General features: G+C 45.8%; 1 protein-coding gene across 1 annotated transcript in view; it reads left to right on the top strand.

Annotated features, from left to right (window-relative positions):
* Positions 1 to 20,462, top strand: part of rftn1b (raftlin, lipid raft linker 1b) — a 127,844-nt gene that overhangs the window by 58,663 nt on the left and 48,719 nt on the right. The window contains exons 4-5 of the mRNA XM_086153763.1: positions 7,589 to 7,697; positions 14,877 to 15,336. Of these exons, the coding sequence (XP_086009889.1) occupies positions 7,589 to 7,697; positions 14,877 to 15,336 (569 nt within the window). The remainder of the gene's footprint in view (positions 1 to 7,588; positions 7,698 to 14,876; positions 15,337 to 20,462) is intronic.

Below are 20,462 nucleotides of genomic sequence, written 5' to 3'. Positions count from 1 at the left end.
GAAGTACTTTTGGACACATTGTCTCAGTTATCTCAGCCAAGATCCGTTCGGCGAACGGAGCTAAAAATACACGTTCGGAACCCGCTTGTATCAATGTTTCATTTTCATTGTCTTAACAAGACACCTGAGAATTAAACAGCTTGGTTCCATGTCCTACTTTGCCTGAACAAAAACAATGGCACATCTGGGTAGACCAGTGAAGGACCACCCCCCCCCCCCACCCCCCCAGACCCTTTGCCAAAAAAAAAAAAAAATCTACAAGAAATCAAAATGAGCTGCATGAATCAAATTTCATCCGCAGGCATTTTTATTTCGCGTTTAGAAAAACAGGCCGCCACCACAGCTCGGTGAGCATGGTGTAATTGGAAGTCACACTTTTACAAACGATGTAGCCGCGACACGGCAAAGACAACTCCCAGAGCTATTCATTAACAGGTAATACACAATTAGGTGTCAAGGCTCCGGCTCCGAGGCGGGCACGGGGATCGGGAGGGTGGGACTGATTGTTTCTGAGACTAAATGTTCAAGTACAGAATGTGACCCATCTGGAAACAGAAGGATGGGGCAGGTGTGGACTCCGCCCTGGGGGGGGTAAGTGGGTCAGCGGGATGGCAGGCGTTTGACACCCATCTAACAGCGAGAGGCCTCGGGAGTTGACAGCCGTCGGCGAGCGCCGCGTGAAGAGTCGCCGCTTCACGCTGAGGAGATGGACCACAGGTGACGGGATGCCTATTTTTAACCTGCGCCCCGCCCCCGAAAGACTTAGAGCACCGCTTGAGTGCACGGCCCCCCCGATCCTCCAACCCCACGCTCGGATTCTTATTCCAAGAGGAGTTGCGAGCCGACTGAAAAGGAGCGGCCTCCCCCCTTTCTGAACAAAGCAACTGATGGCGCAAATGAAATCTAATTATACGCTCTTGTTCTTGATTTACACATTATTCTCAGAAGCGATGAATTACTATTATTATGTATTTTTTTCTCCTTTATTCATAGATCCTGAGCGATGAACTGGGGTTTTAACATCTCCGACAAATCGAATTACAGTTAGAAGTCGTTTAACGGCTAATTCCGGTCTCACAGTTTAAAACCAAATTCGGCAAATCCTTAGGTTCTAATCCCATTTGAATTGTTTATTGTCTTATTCCAATCTAATTTTAGGTTGTAAAAGATCTCTATTGAAGATGCCTCATATATTCCGGTACAGCCTGCCTGATGCATCTTTCAGCACGTCACTGAATGACACTGGGATGTCGTCTCCGACGCTAGCCTTAGCAGCTCTGCTAGCTGCAGGAAAATGGAGCGAGAAGCTCCACGTCCACCAAACAGCAATAAGCTGCCGGGGATCAAGCCTTGTGGGTGCAAAACTGCATGCATAATCCATACAAGACCCCCAAAATTATCAGGACGGAACCAGAACATGCACCGGGTCGGCCTCTTCACCCCAGCTTAATATGAAACCTAAAACCGCTTATGAAATATCTTGAACTTTATTTTGGAGACGAGTCCGACCCCAGCTTCCTGACCCCACCCGGGCTGCAAGAGGGTATGACTTTACGCTCGGTCTGTTTTTTTCGTCATTAGTAAGCCTACATATCTTCTTCTCAGTCTCGTGCCACGTGCCGTCCCTTCTCGTCTCTGACTGAGGCTCGGCTCCGTCATTTCTCCAGACAGACATCAGGCTCGCCGTGAGTTAGACAAACTCGTCTACTTCCTCGATCTGATCGTGAGGGGACTTGTGTCCTCCGTCTCTTTGTCAACCACCGCAATTTTTCTTGCCTTCACATTCAAAAGCTGCGCGCTTTTGTTCCTTGCTGCATTTACTGCAGCTCCTTCTCGCTGTGACAAGAGTTTCTGGGAGTTGTGTTGAGCGCAAAACTGAGGACTCACTCTCCCTTCCAATCTTTGCACCTCCTTTCAACTTCTCCATCACTTTGAGACCAAGCTTATACGCATAAACACACAAACAGCTGGAGGTGGCTATTATAATAACACCCTTAGCCCCAATATTTGCGGGATTCAAGCTCAGAGATGTGTCTGCCTAGAGGTGTCACCAATCCCAAATATCTGGGAGAAGTTCAAAATACACAGCAATCAAAATGTCTTGTCTCGAGCACTTGAGAAACCATCAGCAGGTCGTAAAGTTTCTGTGACTCAGTTCCTCCGGAGCCCCCGGAGAGGCGGGGTGCTACCACAGCGTGTCAAAATATAGCAACGTCTTCATCTCCGATGCAAAATATTTCCGCGTCTCATTTCGGTCCCCACAGATGCGTCGATGTCCTCGGCTCACAGTCGAACAGTTTGCCGGTTGTTTTGCAACAATCGCAGGTACCCACGCCTCTTTGACTCCGGGCTGCGACCGCAAACATGAGACCCGTCTCTGAGCGCATCATGGCGGATGTTTCACAAAGCGAGTCGGGTTTGTATTTAATGAGTCAGTCGGCCCAGTTTCTGCACCGTTGTGTGCCGCGACAGCGATTTATGCGGAGCAGCGTGTGTCGCTGACAGGGGAATTATGTATTTTTTTTTGCTCGTTTGTTTGCTTTTGGATGGAGTTGAATGGGCGACAGCCAGGATTCTGTGAAATGCAACAAAGAGGCACTGAGCCTGGGATCTGTGTGATAATACAGAGGTGCTGTAACTACATGATCCAGACTGATAGCACCTGTTTTAAGAACAAATGTGTGTAAACGTGGGTCTGGAAAACATGCTGTGTGTCAAAACGATGATTGCAAAGTGGGAGTTTCTTGAACAGACCCAGAAAGAGATTATAGATCTGCTTGAAAACTGTGCATTGTCTGCCTGGCGCTGAATGTTCCCCACCTCCTGAAAGCAGGTGTAGATCCCTCCTCCGAGGCCTATGGAGGGAAAAAAAATAGTCCCAGATCAGAAAGAACGAGTCTGAGCGGTATCTGCCGGTTTCAGATAAGATCACACTTTGAATCCCGGGGGGGGGCGTTTGTGTGTTACTGCGGCAACTTCAGTTTTAACCCGGCAGGAGCATGCAAGTAGGATGAGACGGGCCAAGAGTAACATCATAAAAGATTATATAGACAACGGGGATAAAGGGATGTCAATGAAATAAGGGTTTATTCAAATATAAACATGAATTCTAGTACTATAAGCATCATATAGACACATACATATTCACTCTGTCATCCACAGAGCAAAGAAAAGTGAACCCATTCACCCTCTCATTCAACATGTCATATAAAGACATAAAACTATTCACCCCCTCGTTTGTTCATTATATGGAGAGCCATTCACTTTCCCATTCACATGCAAACATTCACACTGTCATCCTCTCATCAGCAGGCCATAAAGAAAAATTCAACCATTAACCCTCTCATTCATACGTCATAAAAAGACACTAATGAATCCCTCGTTCCTTGATTCACTCATATGGAGACCTGCAGCCATTCACCCTCTAATTCACAGGTTACATAGAGACATACAACCATTCATTCTCTCATTTACAAGTCTATGAGCCCACTGCATTTTCTAGTCAGTGGGTGGTAACGGGGGAACCCGACATGGGGGAGAACATGCAGACTCCCCACAGAACCCCGCGTAAGACTCCAACGAGGGACCTTTTTGCTGTTAGGCGTAGGCGCTAACCATTGCACCAGCCGTTCATTTCGATTGTATTTCTAATGTCTCACTTTTACCTCTCATCTTAGCTCCATCCACATCCTCATGTGGGAATTATAAACTATGTCGTACTCATGTCTATCTGATGTCTGCACTTTCTTCCACGCATCAAGGCACCTCAGCTGCACCCATGACTGGAGAAAGGATCCTATTCACTTGTTACGCTGAGATGATGATGTGTGCAGATTCTGCGAGCGGCTGCAGATTTAGGATATTCTAAGCCCGACAGGGAGGACTGATGATGTCTGCAGTGTGCTCTGACAGATGTGGAGTGAATACACACGGAGTGGGACGCTTTTGAGGTGGATGCTGCTGATGAGATACCTTAAAAATGTTCACAAAGAGATGAGAAAATGGGCAAACTAATGCAAGGAAATCTATAAAGTTACTTGTGGGAAAAAAATAGGAGAAATGTATCTATTCTGGTTTCCTCCAAAAGTCCAAAAGAATGCGGGAGGTTCAAGGTGACCGATGATGGAGAGTGAATGGTAATATATCCCTGCAAAATGTGTATATATGTATATATATATATACACACACACACACACACACACACACAACACATACGTATATGTGTCAATATGCAAATATATATATTTATATTATATACATAGATACACATGCATATATGTATACACATACATATATACATATACATTATAATTTTATACACACATGTGTGTGTGTATATACATAAGTATATATATACAGATAGATACACATGCATACATGTATTCACCTACATACATTATATGGTAGAAAGTATTCACTCACCCATCCAAATAATCAGGTGTTCCAATCACTTCCATGGCCACAGGTGTATGAAAATCAAGAACCAAGGCATGCAAACTGTTTTTACAAACATTTATGAAAGAAAGGGTCGCTCTCAAGAGCTCCGTGAATTCCAGCGTGAAACTGTGATAGGATGCCACCTGTGCAACAAATCCAGTCGTTGAATTTCCTCGTTCCTAAAAATTCCGCAGTCAACCGTTAGCTGTATTTCAAGAACATGGAAGTGTTTGGGAATGACAGCAACTCAGCCATGAAGTGGTAGGCCAGGTAAACTGACAGAGCGGGTCAGCGGATGCAGAGGTGCATAGTGCGAAGAGGTCACCAACTTTCTGCAGAGTCAATCGCTGCAGACCTCCAAACTCCATGCAGCCTTCAGATTAGCTCCAGAACAGTGCACAGGGAGATTCATAGAATGGGTTTCCATGGCCGAGCAGCTGCATCCAAACCAAACATCACCAAGTGCAATGCAAAGCGGCGGATGCAGTGGTGTAAAAGCACACCGCCACTGGACTCTAGAGCGGTGGAGATGCATCCTCTGGAGTGATGAATCGTGCTTCTCCATCTGATGGACGAGTTTGGTTTTGGCGGTTGCTAGGAGAACGGTAATTGTCTGACCGCATTGTGCCAAGTGTGAAACTTTGGTAGACGGGGGATTATGGTGTTGGTTTTCTTTTTCGGTAGCTGGGCTTGGCCCCTTAGTTCCAGTGGAAGGAACTGTGAAAGCTTCAGCATACCAAGACATTTTGGGCAATTCCATGCTCCCAACTTTGTGGGAACAGTTTGGAGCTGGCCCCTTCCTTTTCAAACATGACTGTGCACCAGTGCACAAAGCAAGGTCCATAAAGACATGGATACCAGAGTCTGGTGCGGATGAACTTGACTGGCCTGCACAGTCGGGACCTTTGGGATGAATTAGAGCAGAGCCTGAGAGCCAGGCCTTCTCATCCAACATCTGTGTGTGACGTCACAAATGCGCTCCTGGAAGAATGGTCAAAAATTCCCATAAACACACTCCTGCACCTTTTGGACTGCCTTTCCAGGGGAGTTGAAGCTGTTTTAGCTGCAAATGGTAGACTGACACCATATTGAACCCTATGGATTTGGAATGGGATGTTATTTAAGTTCATATGCAAGTCAAGGCAGGTGAGCGAATACTTTTGGCTATACAGTGCACATATACACAAATACATACACATGCAGATGTGTGTCTATATACACACACACACAAGCGACTGGTCTGGGGAAGCACTGTGAGGTGTCAGTTCACCACCTGAGCGCTGTTGCCGTGCCCTTGAGCAAGGCATGGAACCCCTATACTGCTCCACAGGTGCCTATAAGAGGCAGCCCTGTTGAGCTGCATTTTATAATAACGGTGCATTTTGTAATAAACGTCCAAAATGTAATAACTTTTTCATTTCATTTCAAAGCCGCATTTTGAAATAAACTGCTCCATTTTGTAATAAACTGCCCCAACGCATTTTGCAATAAATTTTGCCGCATCATGTAATAAGTTATTACATATTGAGAAGATTATTACAAAATGCACTTGCAACTTTTTTATTCTCTAGGACATGTAATAACATGGTGCATTATGTAATAACAATTCTAAAGCATAGTTTATTTGTTTGTTAATTGTATTTTATTTTATTTTAAAGTATTTGTAAAAGCTAGGCCTATTATTAGTATCACTGTATTAACTTAGTAGCAGTACTTAGCAATTACTATCAGTACACTGCTCAGTGGTTGCATTAACAGAGAATATTCTATAAATTCCATGTTATTACATTTCCTAGAGAATAAAAAAGTTGCAAGTTCATTTTGCAATAATCTTCTCAAACTGTTATAACTTATCACATAATGTGGCAAAATTTATTACAAAATGCGTTGGGGCAGTTTATTACAAAATGCGTCAGTTTATCACAAAATGCGGATTTATTACAAAATGAAATGGAAAAAGTGATTACATTTTGGATGTTTATTACAAAATGCACTGTTATTACAAAATGCAGCTCAACAAGCCCTCTCGCTACATCACCTCCGCATTGACGTTTACAAATGCGCGTAGGGTTGCATGATAATCTCCCTTTAAGAGAGCAATGTAGTCTGTGATCAAGTTTTAATCATCCAAGTTAGTGTCTACATACATGTCTTTTTTCCGGCTCGTGAAAAACACGGGAGAAGAATCCAGAGCCCTCGGAGACGGGGTAGGGGTTGAACGGAGGGTCTATCAAAAGGTGCAGCTGGCTTGTCTGGAGTGATGGATCCTGTGTGTTTGTCCCCGGGCCGTAAACACTGGCTCTGCATCAACCTGTGAACAGGCGTGACATCCGCGGAGGGGATGTGGCGGAGATGTGACTGCAATATCATAGACACGGTTCCACTAAGAGGCATGTGCGTGCACGTGAACGCTACGTGAGTCCGTGTGTGTGAAGCGAGACACGCACACACATGTGAACATACTCCTGCACATTAGGTACCCATGCAAAACCTGAACTGACAGAGTTCACACACACACACACACACAAGCTACAGTATTTACAGTGTTTGCACGCAGACGCGGTTGCACGCTGAGGAAAAGGGTGTGTGGGGCTCCTTCATCTTGTCAACAGGATGAGGAGCGGGAGGTGGAAGCCGGGGCATTCGCCTCCGCAGGGCCGGCTCGGGGATTTCCTCCAGAGGACAGAGGAGGAAAACACGGCACCACATAAATAGATTCTCCCCGCTCAAAAATCCTGATACGGAGCCAGCGGGGTGGGCCGCGGGTGGAGGGTCGGGGAGGAACGACACCAGATTTGCATTGAATTTCCTGCTCTCCGTTTCTCCCCATGTGTTTTCTTTCATCTGTGTGGATCTTTGTCTCTCTTAAGTGTTGTGTTTCCCTCTCGCCTCCCACGGGGTAAAACCATAATGCGAACAAAGCTCCCGGGCGCAGTGTAACTCCTTGATTGGGGGGGGGGGGGGTCATTTCTGCGTCATGGTTCCGGCACCGTGAATCACCGTATGGCTCATGGATGTTTCACAACCGCGGTTTTACCCACTCGGGCTCGGTTGTGAAGGTGCTTGTGTGTGTCGGTGGTTGGGCAGAGGGAGCGTGCCCTGCAAACTCATTGTCCTCTGTCCCCCCCCCCCTTCACTGTGGTGCCTGCAGGGCGGAGCGGAGACAGCCGGTCTGCCAGTCATACAAACTACAGCTGGAAGAGTGTCTGTCTGCTGAGCAGGTGCCAACCCCCGAACTCATCCAGGGCTACGTCAAAAAGGTAGGGCCTCCTCACAGACGTCACAATGGAAGAGTTGTTGTCTGTTTGTGCATAAAGGGGAGAGGGGGACAAATGAGAAATGTATGAAAAGTATGAGGACTGAAATCAAAATGATGCACGTAAAGATCTACTAGATGTTGATTCATTTTCGACGCTAGAGCCGATTCGCCCACGAAAGAGGCACAACAGCATTCAGGAACCAAAGGAAACCCACGCAGACGCGGGAAGAACACAGAGACTCCAAACCGAAAGGTCCTCCCTTTCAGAATCGAACTTTGGATTATTTGCTTCTAGGCAGAAACGCTAACCGTTTCACCACACATTCAAAATCCATTAAATATTTTTGGTGGTAGGCCCACGAGACACATTTAAGATGACTGTCGTAGCGGTGACCAAAGGGTCTGCGACAAAAAATGCAAGGCTGTGCGAAATTTTGGATCCCAAACCCATGGCGTGGCGCAGATTTTCAGGACCACGTCTGCCGAGTGGAGCGATCAACAGAAACGAGGCGTAAAATGACCCCGGCGGAACGAGCAGTCTGCCTCGGAGTGCTTAATGTCTGGACTATCCCTGCCTCCTTTTTCCCAGACTCGTAAATCTGAGTCCCGCAAGGCCTCGATTTTTGACGAGTGCGCAGTTCCCGCTTGTTCAGCTGCAGCTGCGGGGCCGACCAACGACGCTAACGGATGAAGTTTAATTGACTTGTGTCGTGGCTAAGCTGCTGTTATGATATTCCTGCGGAAGGGAACTGAAAGAACCGAGGTTCAAAGCGGAGCAAGAGGAGCCTCCGTTTCCTCACTTGCCACCGGATTCCTTTTGTCTTGCTCGCCGTGTCCGAGGGCTGCAAGAAAACGCCCTCCGCAGCGTGGCATTACTGAATCAACCTCTTTGGTGACAAACCCTCAGCTCTCTAATAGCAGCTTGTCACAGATGCTCGCGGCCCCGTCGCCAGTGAAGTACCACGTGTTATATGACTGACAATAAAAGGACTTTTAAACTTAATTGCTACTTTCTCCTTGCTAATAAACGGGGCGGCTTGTGTGTGTGTGTGCGCACTTTGAGCGATGTCAGGCTCGAATTAATTGTAAATTTTATTTTCCTCCTTCCAGCGTGCACTAAAGATACGCTTGTCATCATGGTGAGATCGCAATTCTGGAAAGCGCCTACTCCACGCCCTATTGGTTAAAAAGTACAATGTCCTATTCCCGACATCCAATGAAAATGAACCTTTCTCTTGCTGTTACTGGCACCAGGGGATCTAAATAATTCTCAAAATTGAACGCGCCGTCAAAAAGCAAGTTTAGAGATTTGTTTTTTGCAACAGGCCTTATTACTAATGTATTGCATGTTACTTGATTTGATCTTTTTATCAACTTCAGTTTATCCGTTGCATCCTCACGCCCAGTGTGTCAATTACCTGGCAAAATGTGACAGTTCCCCTTGCCCAGGGGTTGGCAAACAGGAATAAAACGGGCCAGTTCAGCTCAAGATACAATAGCACATATCAAACGTAAATAGGAAAAAAGCATTCATGGGTGTCAATGTGTCCACAGGAAAGGCACAATAAAAGCACAAAGCCAATCGGTGTCATTCAGCTCAGGAAAATGTCAGTGTTTTCAAGTAGCTCCAAAAATGAAATAATCTACTGTTTGAGCTCCCACACCTGATGACATACTTTCCCCAAACTTAACCAGCGGACATTAGAACGGTAAAGCAAGTCCCTGTGATCACCGTCAGTTTTCTTTTTTAAGAATGTTTTCAAAATGAATAAACTGACAATGGTAAAGTCCCCTCGCTTGAGTTTCACAACCCAGTACGTGGTCGAGCTGCAACATGATTTTATACAGTGCTTCCTGGTGAATTACGCAGCGTAGGAAAATGACTTCCTGCCCGGGGTTTTCCTCTTTCACCCTGTCCTGGATTCTTTTGAGCAGGCTGATGTTTTTCCCCGTCAGATTTGATGATCCATCTGTGGTAACATTGGCAAGCGTAGTCCAAGTTAGCTTGTGCTTCTTTATGACCGCTGACACGCTGTTATATAAATCCTCTCCCCATGTTTTTCCTTTTAGGGATTCCATAACCAAAAATCTCATTATCTCGAAATTTTCATCAATCCCTCTGTTTATAATTAAAAGCTGAGCGGTGTTGTTGATGTCATTGCTTTCGTCCAGTGCCAAAGACTATAATGTAAATGACTCCGCTTTTTTTGTTAAGCTTGCTGGTTAAGTGTTCGTTGATTACTTCAAATTGACACATCACAGCGTCCTGCGTGATAAGCTAAATTTTTCAAATTTGTTCTTGCCCTCAGGGCCTAAAACATTTGCTGTCTATACTAGGCTTGCTGGCTTTTGCTAATTTGAATGCCAGTGAATAACTTGTCTTTGTGCTTGATTCTTGGATGGAAGTTGTTCGGATAAAGGTGTTTTGCCGAGCCTGCAAGCTAGCTACCAGCCTATGACCAGTAGCCGTCCATTCTTGCGTTGACAGGTTGTTGGGGTAATTAGCATGCTTGGTGGATAAGTGACGGCTTATGTTGTATTCATTTAAAACCGCAATGGTTTCTTGGCAAATTAGACATACAGCCTTTGACCAAACGTCAGTAAACAAGTTTTTAGGTGCCCATTCCTTATTAAACACCCAGCACTTGCTGTCAACTTTTCTTTGATATTACTGCAGATGAGTTCTGCGCAGTAGAAGCGTGATAACAGGAAGTTTGGGTTCTTCAAAATCAAGTCACTGCAACTAATGCGCCGCCCGGTGAAATCATTACAAGTCAAAGTCAAATGAATGCAATCGTCCAAATCAAGCACGAAACCTGTACCAACCTTTGGCGGGCCGGATTAACAAGGCCGACAGGACGGATGTGGCCCACGGGCCGTAGTTTGCCCACCCCTGCCTGAGCGTCACACACAGACGCATTAGAACCCTTTTGTTGTTGTTGACGAGCAAGAAGCTTCATTTTTAGACACACCCGGAGAAGCATCCCCGCAAGGTTAGGTTTAGAAATAGATACCGATGTTGATATAGATAAGACGCTCCATATTGTCGCCCAATGCAAGGTGCTGACCAGACCATCAGGGGTAGCTCAGGGTTCAGTGTCCTGCCTGAGGATGATTCTGATTGAGAGCAGAGAGTGTACAGAGTGTTTATTCCTCATTAAGTTGCACTCTTTGGCCACTGGCATTTTCCAGGTTGTGTTGACAGTTCTATTGACACTACTTACAACTGGGGTCTATTAAACTGATGAAATAATGGAAATGAAAAAAGAAAAAAAAAACAGTTTCGAGACCTGAAAGAAAGGTTCTTTCACCTGTAAGGTTTCAGCCAAAAAAAACGTTAAACCCTGTCAACAGCAGGTTACCAGAGCGAGTTAGCCAACTGATCCGCGGCTCTAACAGATTTAAAGAACAGCACAGACCATAATCCCCACAAAGGATTTTATTTTGGGTCCGCGCCGGTTTCATCCAGGTGCAGGTTTGAAAAGAGCGTGAACACCCCCCCCCCCGCCCCCTGCGCCGACGGCAATCCAACCCTCCCCGCCTAATCTGTATATTACTGACCTTTGAAGGCTTTTGAACCTTTCCTTACATCCTGCCCTTCGATTAGTGAAGCAGCCACGGTCCTGTAGGACCTCATTACTGCTGGTTATCATTTTAATCTACTGCGCCGCTACCGGCTGGCCGAAGGGGAGGAGGAGGAGGAGGCCATTCTGGAAAATCTATTAAAAGGGAAGTGGACATGGATGAGCAAAGGAGCTCTCAGAGACACCCATTCCCTTCTCTTCGTCTCCCGCTTTCTCCCACTATATATTTTTTTTCATTTGCTTTCTCTGTTTGCCATCACACCTCCTTCTTGTCATCCTTCTAGTCTCACTGTTTTTTTTTTGTTTCGTTTTTTCATCTTGACCTTCACACACCTCCTCTCGGTTCCCTATTATTAACCTATACGGTGTGTGTGTGTGTGTGTGTGGGCGAGGGGGTTGCAATTCCAGGTCAAAATTGAAATGGGTTTTTTCACCTGAGGCTGTTGGTATTCCGGTGGCAGATTATGTCTCGTCAAGTTTTTTTTTTTTTTCTCTCCAGAATCATTTGGCATTAATAAGGAGAAATGATGCGATGCAAAGTTTCCCTTTTTGACCTCAAAACCTCATTTTTTTTACCTGAGGTGTTTCTATCTGAGGAGGCGGCTGTGTGACACCGATGTGTGTGTCATTATTGTCACCTCCACCTACCCTCCCATCACACTCCAAACCAAATCTCACATATTTAACAGTAACCTCCTTGTCGCTGTGACCGTTACGATGTAGTCTCTCATAACATTTCCACCATTTTTATTTTCCCCGTCACTTCTCTTGCACCACCTTGACATTTCGGTTTGATTTTCCATCTTTTTTGTTCAATTTCTATTTTAATTAAACAGTCTCAGCGGTTAACAAATTGTCAAGCCGCGAGTCACTAATCACCAAATACTAAATGGAAAGGCTTCCCCGGCAGCTCCAGCTGTACTCTCTGATTAGACGCCGGCAAAGGTTACCGTTCCAACGTCCTGACCTGAAATGGCTAAAGGAGGAAAGACTCAAACTGGACTGATATTGGACTTTTTTTTTGCAGAAAACACTGATGTTTGAAAGTAGGATAGTCCAATACTGATTTATGAGCACTGTATATGAAGAAATGGTACAAAAGTGACCGTGTCAAGATGAGCATTAATGCATTATGTTGTTTCATATACACTTCCTTACTATATGAATTGAATAGAAAGCACCTTTAACAGTCCAAAAATTGGGAAATTTCAATTTGCACAGCAGAAGGCAGACAGTGCAGTGGAGGTAGTTCTGTGATCAATATTATAAATTAAAAACAGTGGCATACAACTATTATACATTCAAATACAGAAAAAAAAGAAAAGGAAACACTTGTGCAAAAACAAAATTGTGCAAAATGGTTGTATGTCTTAATGTGTTTATGAGAGGGTGAATGAGTGGATGCCCCCCCATGGCAGGATAAGCAGTATATGATATGAATGAGTGAATAAATAATGGTGTTAGACCTGTTGGAACAGGCGTATAACAGTTCACATCAAATAAAAGTCAGTTGGATTTAAATTGAAGGTGACATTTTATTATTGACCATAACAATCAGGTTTTAGCTTTGATTGATAGAGTTGTTATTCAAATCGTAAAACTGATTTAACCACCGGCGCCTCTGTAACACTGAAATCTAGACTCAAGCTCAAATATCGACTGCCGCGGGTACATCAGCTCTCTCTCTTATCTGTCAAATTAGGAAGGAACATTACATTAGCGCTACACTGACAGTAAGAAAAAAAAAAAAAAAAGATGGTACTTTTGGCCGGTAACTGAAGACAAACAGCATCATCCGATGGGCTGGAGCTAACGTCTCTGCCAGCAGAACACGAAAGGGAGGTGGGAGTGTTGAGAGTTTAGATAATTGGGTCGACACACACTCCGCCCTGCACCACTTCCAAATCACCTAAAGCAGTTTCCAGAAATATATTGTCTGTGACAAAGAGTTTTGCGTTTACTCTGGGTACGCGCTGCAGACCCATATTAGCCGGTAATATCACTGGTGCGGCTGATGGTTGAAATCCATCGCAGGACTTAAAAGTGCGGCAAAAAATCCACAATGCTGATTGGTTCTGTGAGTCACATGGCTTTTTCTACACACCCCCATGCCGAATTTTGTAACGGCCGCCATCGGAGGGACCCTCAGAGTGCGAGGATGCTGCTCTTCCGATGGGACGATGAATAGATCTGTATCTAAATAGTGCATGTTGGCTCAAGTGATATAAATAGATACTTGATCTTGGGAATTTTAATGCTAGACATACAACTGTGACATCATTGTGAGGTTTTCAGGATGTCAAATGAAGATAGGAGTCAGTTTTTGTCTTTGCGATACGGGGTTTCCACGCAGGCTACATTCTCGTTTCTTATATTAGTCATTTATCACGCGATCTTGCTGCACGTGTCGTCGGACCTCTGAAAGGACGTGTCTGGGTGGGGAGTGGGGTAGAAATGCTATCTGAACAGCTGTACTTGGCCAAACAAGGGATTTAATAAAATGATAATATTGATAATAACGGCAGCAACAAACAAATTCAATCATTTCGTACCGGGATCCAAATCTACACAGCGGCCATTATGCAGTCAAAGTCATTCATCTCTCGCACATCCGCTGCCTGCATTACCATTAAATGAAAACAACAGTTGCACCCTTTTATCTTGGTGATTCCATTTCGCCATATTGGCACAGGGAATATGATGCGCAAACACCGGAGACGGGCGCCGGGGCAATATTAAACAATGCGCCTGGAAACAATATGACTGGTTTCCAATTTAATTTCATAGTGAATAACCTGCGATTTGATTGTTATTCCCGTCCCCCCGCCGAGGCTGGATTCAGAGATGGGTGCCGCCCGTCCCCCCCGGGGAGGGGGGAGGGGGGGCCCCTAGAAATGGAAAATGGCATCATTAACATTCTCTGACAGTTAATGTTTCAATCTTGCTCGGTGGCGGGATCCCGCTATTGACAACATAAAATGTCAGATGACAAAAAGACAGTGCAGAGGGAGGAGCGGGCGGGGGATTTTAGATGCGGCCCGGGCTCCAACCGCTCCATTCTAATCAACTCCTGTTTGATTGGAGCGGCAGCTGCAGAGACAGAGGGGGGACAGGAAGGGGGGACGAGGGGCAGGGGACGATCCAGGGACGACTCCTCGGACCGCCACGAAAAACAATCCCTCATCGAGATAATTGATCCTTTAAACTAATTCCGAAAGTTTGTCTTGAGTCGGTGATCTCCTGGGAATATCCGGTTGGACGTGCTCCGCCTCCTCATCCTCCCCCCCTGTTCGCAGCAGCGGCTGCACAGAGGCGTCGTGATCACTGTCACGATCGATCAATAACAATAATAAAATCTTAATTATGTTGCACGCATCAAAACAAAATAAAACACACATGAAAAGCGTTGCGGTGCATAAAGATAATGATCCAATGGGATCATATTCTCAAGTTAGAATCAACGCTCGACATCCAATATCCATTTTGCTCAAATTAATAAAATTCCACGCCGTTATAAAAATGATTCAGCAAAGCTGTTCTTGTACGAAGGTAGTGGACTGAAATAGTCTGGTTCTGGTCTTTCTCTCTACCTGCAGCATATCCAGGATGCCGCCGATCAGGGGATCATGTTCGTGGGGTTTGTCCAGGAGCCGTACGGGGCGCCGTGCACGAGGATCCGTGAGCCCGACACGCCCTCCCTCTCCCTGCACTCCAGCCCCAGCTCTGTGCTCGGTTCACTGGGAAGCTGCAGCCCCTCAAACCCCTCCAGCCCCCTGAACCACGCAGAATTCGGAGCCAGAGAGCCAAATGACAGCCTGAGGTGTGAGGCGGCCTCGCGGCGGGCAGGAGACGAGGTGTGCGAGGGGAAGAATGGCAGCGAGAGCGCCGGGAACCACTCGGGGAGCGGGACGGACGTCAGCCCCAACGAGGTCTCGTCCGCGGCGTCCCCGATCTCGGAGGAGCTGATGGACGAGGACTCGCCGTTCCACAATAACAACAAAGACAGCGACACAGAGACGAGGGAGAGGTCCAGATACCGCCTGCGGAGAGGCAACGGTGAGTGGTCTCTACGGTTACCATTGTCCCCAGATGGGGAAATTCGAACCAGATGTTTGAGGGTAAAAAAAAAAATCTGAATTTATTGAACAAACACACCCTTTCATACACCCACACACACAATTTTATGGCTCAGTTTTTGGGAATCGACATATCATGAAACCATTGAATTGTTCAGTAAAGAAAACCTACCTTTTAACATAAGCTTACACTCCAAACATTCATCCATTCATAATCTGTAATGCTTATCCTACACTCAGGGCTGCTGGAGCCGATCTCAGCTGTCAATGGGCGAGAGGCGGGTTCACCCGGGACCCAGTCAATTTCAGCGCCATGTATAGATACAACCATTCACTTAATCATTCACACATAATAAAGGAACAGACAGCAATCTTCTTCTTCTCCTGTCGGCTTTTCCCTTCTCCATCCAACCCTAGTCTCTGCATCCTCCTCTGTCACGACAACTACCCTCATATCCTCTCTCGCCACGTCCATAAATCTATTCTTTGGTCTTCCTCCAGACCTCCTGCCTGGCTGGCAGCTCCAATTCCAGCATCCATCTACCAATATATCCACAATCCCTCCTCTGTACATGACTGAACCGTCTCAGTCTGGCTTCTCTGACCTTCTCTCCAAAATATCTAACATGTGCTGATCTTCTGATGGACTCATTTCTGATCCTATCCTTCCTGGTCACTCCCAAAGAGAACCTCAGCATCTTCATCTCTGAAAGGAACAGACAGCGATACTCTCTCTTATTCACCCATTATATAGAGACATACAACCAGCCAGTCTTCAAACATCATATGAAGACAGAGAGTCAGACTGAGAGCCTTTCGGCTGGTGCGAAAAATAAAGAACACTGCGAACAAGTCACTTCCTGCTTTTGCCCCCGACATTGAGGAACGTTCATCCCCGGCAGGGAATACTCTCCATCGGGGGCACAAATCGTCTTACGGCCAATGCAGATTCTGCGAAATTCACTTGCCACAGTTGGGCTTTCGATCTGTTCCCTGGAACGCCATCCGCAATGGCGGACGCTTTTTCGAGCAGGAACGCGGACATTGATAGTTTCGGTTCTATTAGAGCAATTTTTAGTGGAACAGATGGGGACGCCCGCTTCTCACCCCCGCCGCATTTCCTCCTCCGTGCAGCCTATTTTTGACACGCGTCACGGAAATGTGCGAACCGTGCATTAGACACACAAACATACACACATCCCAAGGGTCGTGTCTGCATTTTGTTTACTCGTACGTGTGCGAATACACTGCCTTCTGCGTACGTTTAGCAAAGCAGGAGGTGTTACATAACGGATGTAGTCGTCCCCGTGCAAACGTGGTCCAGTATTTTTCTTTCCATACGTGTTCATGTGTGTCTCCATCTGCAGCGTGGCTCTGCGTCTTAGCAGACTGCAGCCTGCTGGTCCATCTGGGCCTCCCCGACAGTGCGTTTTGAGGGGAGATAATCCCAGATTCCTCGTCCCTTTCCTCCCTCGGTCCCGCAGCTCCCTCCCTCTCGCCCCACCCCCGCCTCATCCCCCGCCGAGCTCTCCGACAATGCCAGCAGCCCCCGGAGTCGCGGCCAGCTGGGGTGCTTGGTGGCGGCTGGGTTCTGCGCCAGTGTCTGTCTTTACTCGCGCCCGGCGTGTCGAGGAGGCCCCGAGAATCTGGGCTTCCGCCGTCTTGCCCACGTTAATCCTCAGATCTCGGAGGTGGGAGCATCGCGACAGAGGCCAAAAGTAGAAGGAGACGCCACCGTTTCCAAGGTGGCGATGGCTGTACAAACACGCCTGGGTGGGGAAGAGGGGTTTCCCTGAAAATCTTGGTGATGATTCACAGGACGTTGAAGAAGAAAATAGTTGAAACGCACAGATTTTTTTAAACGGTCTGTGAGCAGAAACAGAAACTATGACTGTTATGGAATTCTATTTTAAAAACCCACGTGGAGCAAGGCTCTCGAGCGCATTCGAAACTATGAAATCTCATCTCTTGTGAGATGCATGATTCGAGAATACGTTTTTTCCCTTCTGTTGAAACACTGAGGAACGAACCTGGGTGGCTGACGGGTGATTGATCAGAATCAATGCAAAGGCCGATGGTTACATGTTGGCGCCGTGTGAACCCATTCGTGCATTCGCGTTAACCAGGCCGTCAGGAGAACGCATACAGGAGGAGCCAGGAATCCAATCAGCAACCTTGAGATTGTGGGGACGCTCGCTCCACTCACTGAGCCACAATGCTCGATGCGTTCAAGTTCCGATCGGTAAAGAATTAGCATAATGACTTAACTTTTATAGTCCAAACACACCAGAACAGCAGGACGAGACCATTGGGGATAGAGAGAGTGTGTGTGTGTGTGTGTGTGTGTGTGTGTATATGTGTGTGTGTGTGTGTGTGCGCGCACTAATGCGCTAACACCAACACAATGGTTGCCCTGCTGAGTTTAGCTGTTAAATGAAACTGTGACTTTCCTCTAGCTGATGTCAGGTTCCATCCGCAAGTATACAAGTTTCTGTTTGTTTGTTTGTTTCATTTGAATAGACGATCTTTTAATGATTTCAAAAGAGAAAAAGGTAGAGGGCTGATTTATTCGTCCGTCACGACTCCTTCCCTTCTGGGAAGATTCCGGCAGGTTCAAACCATCGCGCTATTCCTTGGGTAATTTTTCATTTTGACTTAGATTCGCAACTTGCTGCAAAAGTGAAATACATGATCAGACAGAGTTATTTACAAGCGGGTGTGGAAGCACACAAAAATATGCTATGCTGAAATCATGCGATCATGTTCGTCAGGTAAGCAACACAAAAATTATAGATATGTCAGACAGACAGACAGACAGAAAAAATTAGAAATGAAAAACTAATAAAGATATATATAATGAATATCCAAAATGCAAGGAGCACCTCAGAAATATTCAACTGCCTTTCAATGAGAGAAGAAACATTTTTGTCTGTCTGTATTTCATGTTTGATGCCAGATTGATACAATTCAAAAAGGATCAGATGGTTTGATCAAAGATCTAGGATGGGTCTGGGGGTTTAAACATTACACGCCGAGTCCATAGCAACTTCACACACGCAATTAGGTATAAAGTATACTCTTGTTTTTCGCGTGGGTTACGTTCCAAAAAGAACCCATGATAGGCAAAATCCGTGAAGTAGAAACCTTTATTTTTTTTTGTACAATTAAATACTCTATTATACATTGCTGCTGTCGTCCTTACGTTTTTTTCTTCCTTCTTTTTGGAACGAACGGAAGATTCATGAATTCCGTAATGCCGACCTACAGCCGCATAGCTTTTACCTTCCCTTAGCATGTCCAGAAGTTTAACTTTATCTGCGATAGATAGCATCTTCCGCTGCCTTTTGGGCCCTGCCGCAGGTGCTTTTGTCGGTCCAGAGCGTTTTGTCAACATTATGGGTTTTAGAGAAACTCGAAATTGCAAGAGAATTTGCACGTGCATAATGTAAATTTGGCAAGGTGTTTTACATACATGTACATATTAAACTGCAACGTTATTGACGCACAGGTAGAGAAGAAGCAGAGTGACTTTTGAGCCAATCAGAATGCAGAACACAATGCACGATGCAAATCCGTGAAGTAGCGAAACCGTGAAAAGTAAACCGCGTTCTAGCGAGGAATCACTATTCTCTTTGACCAGGCGTCTGGAAAACCCTGAACCCCTTCATATATCTCAACCCTGATCACAGACTCAATGAGTAAGCACAGAATAATAAAAGAAAGAAAAGGCAGTGCTGTCTCTCTCCGCTTCTCATCATTAGTTTATCAAAAGTTGGCGAGAAACACCAAGCTCCTCACAAACACCATAAATAATTAAAAAATGCTTTATCCGCGTTGGAATCTCGACCCGTGCCGGATCGGAAAAAAAAAATCCAGCTCGCTGTCATATGTTTGATTCTGTGATGGAGATTGGCTCAGAGTCCAGCTCCTCGCACCAACGCTTCACCGACGCGTCAGGAAGTCTCGCCGCCAAGATGGCCGCCGCCGCAGACTCCTGTCGCTTTGGAGCTGCGAGATAAGCCCTTATCTGACCTGCCTGCCATGAAGAGCCAGGTTAGCCGCTTATTCTGATAGGTTCAGCCGCCTGTTGATGTAACGATTTTTACAAGATCAAGTTTAGAAGACTGAGGCTGTGTGCGCTTGTATGTGTGTGCCTGTCTGTATGTGTGTGTGCACGCGCTAAAGATTTTGACGAGAACTAAAAAAAAAAAACAATTAATCATGAATTACGGTGGTATTTAGCATGGGTGGCATGCATGGTTGCACAAAGACCCGCCGGATAATTATTTAGTCTTTGTTTGCCGAGATAAAGTAATATTGATCGGGTTATTGATCAGGGCCTGGTTCTAAGTCTTGTTTGTGTCGAGATGAGTATTATTTAGCGACAGCTATTGATAAGATGTTACCGATACCGTGGTGATCAATCATACTTATCGGCTCGTTTCTTTTTCAGCCGGTTTGATTGAGTGGGTTTGTTGTGTGGAACACACTGTTTCTTGCAGGTTTCCTGCATCATCGCAACTCTCGGACGTCCAATCAGAGCACAGCCATCATCCTTCATCCATAGCTATTATCCAGTTTTACATCATTCATCTTCTGAAACAACAGAGAGACATACAACCAAGTACATCAATATACTTCAGTACTGGTTGCGGATGGTGTTCTTCATTCGTTCATCCATTCATTATCCATTCTCTTTATCCTGCAATCGGGGTTCTGCAGCCTATCCCTGCTGTTGTGAGCATCCTGAACCGCTCACATGTCCAAAAAGACATAAGATCATTCACCTTCTCATTCAAATGTCAATTTAGAGTCTGCCATGTACTGAATTGAACGAGTGACCTCCTCGCTGTGATGCAGATGGTGTTGATATATTTAAATTTTTTAGGTCTTAATAGCTCTCCACAGCAACAAGACGCAGGAGATCTGAGACCTCGCAAAGCCTTGCGTGTTTTCTGCTTACTAGCAGAGGCTGGTGAGGATTTAAAACTGACTTAACCTGACGCCCCTGCGAGTAATATGCTCCTCCGCCGTCCGTTTGCCCGGTAAATCGTCCCCCGTGGCACCTCGAGCACGTCATTTTCATGTAACCGTTGTGTCCCTGGT

Source organism: Fistularia commersonii, chromosome 10, assembly GCF_037954325.1.
Source record: "Fistularia commersonii isolate RoL2024-O1a breed Wild chromosome 10, RoL_Fcom_v1.0, whole genome shotgun sequence".
NCBI lineage: Eukaryota > Metazoa > Chordata > Actinopteri > Syngnathiformes > Fistulariidae > Fistularia > Fistularia commersonii.
The sequence above is the reverse complement of the archived record's forward strand: the minus strand, read 5'-3'. Positions and strand labels throughout refer to the sequence as shown.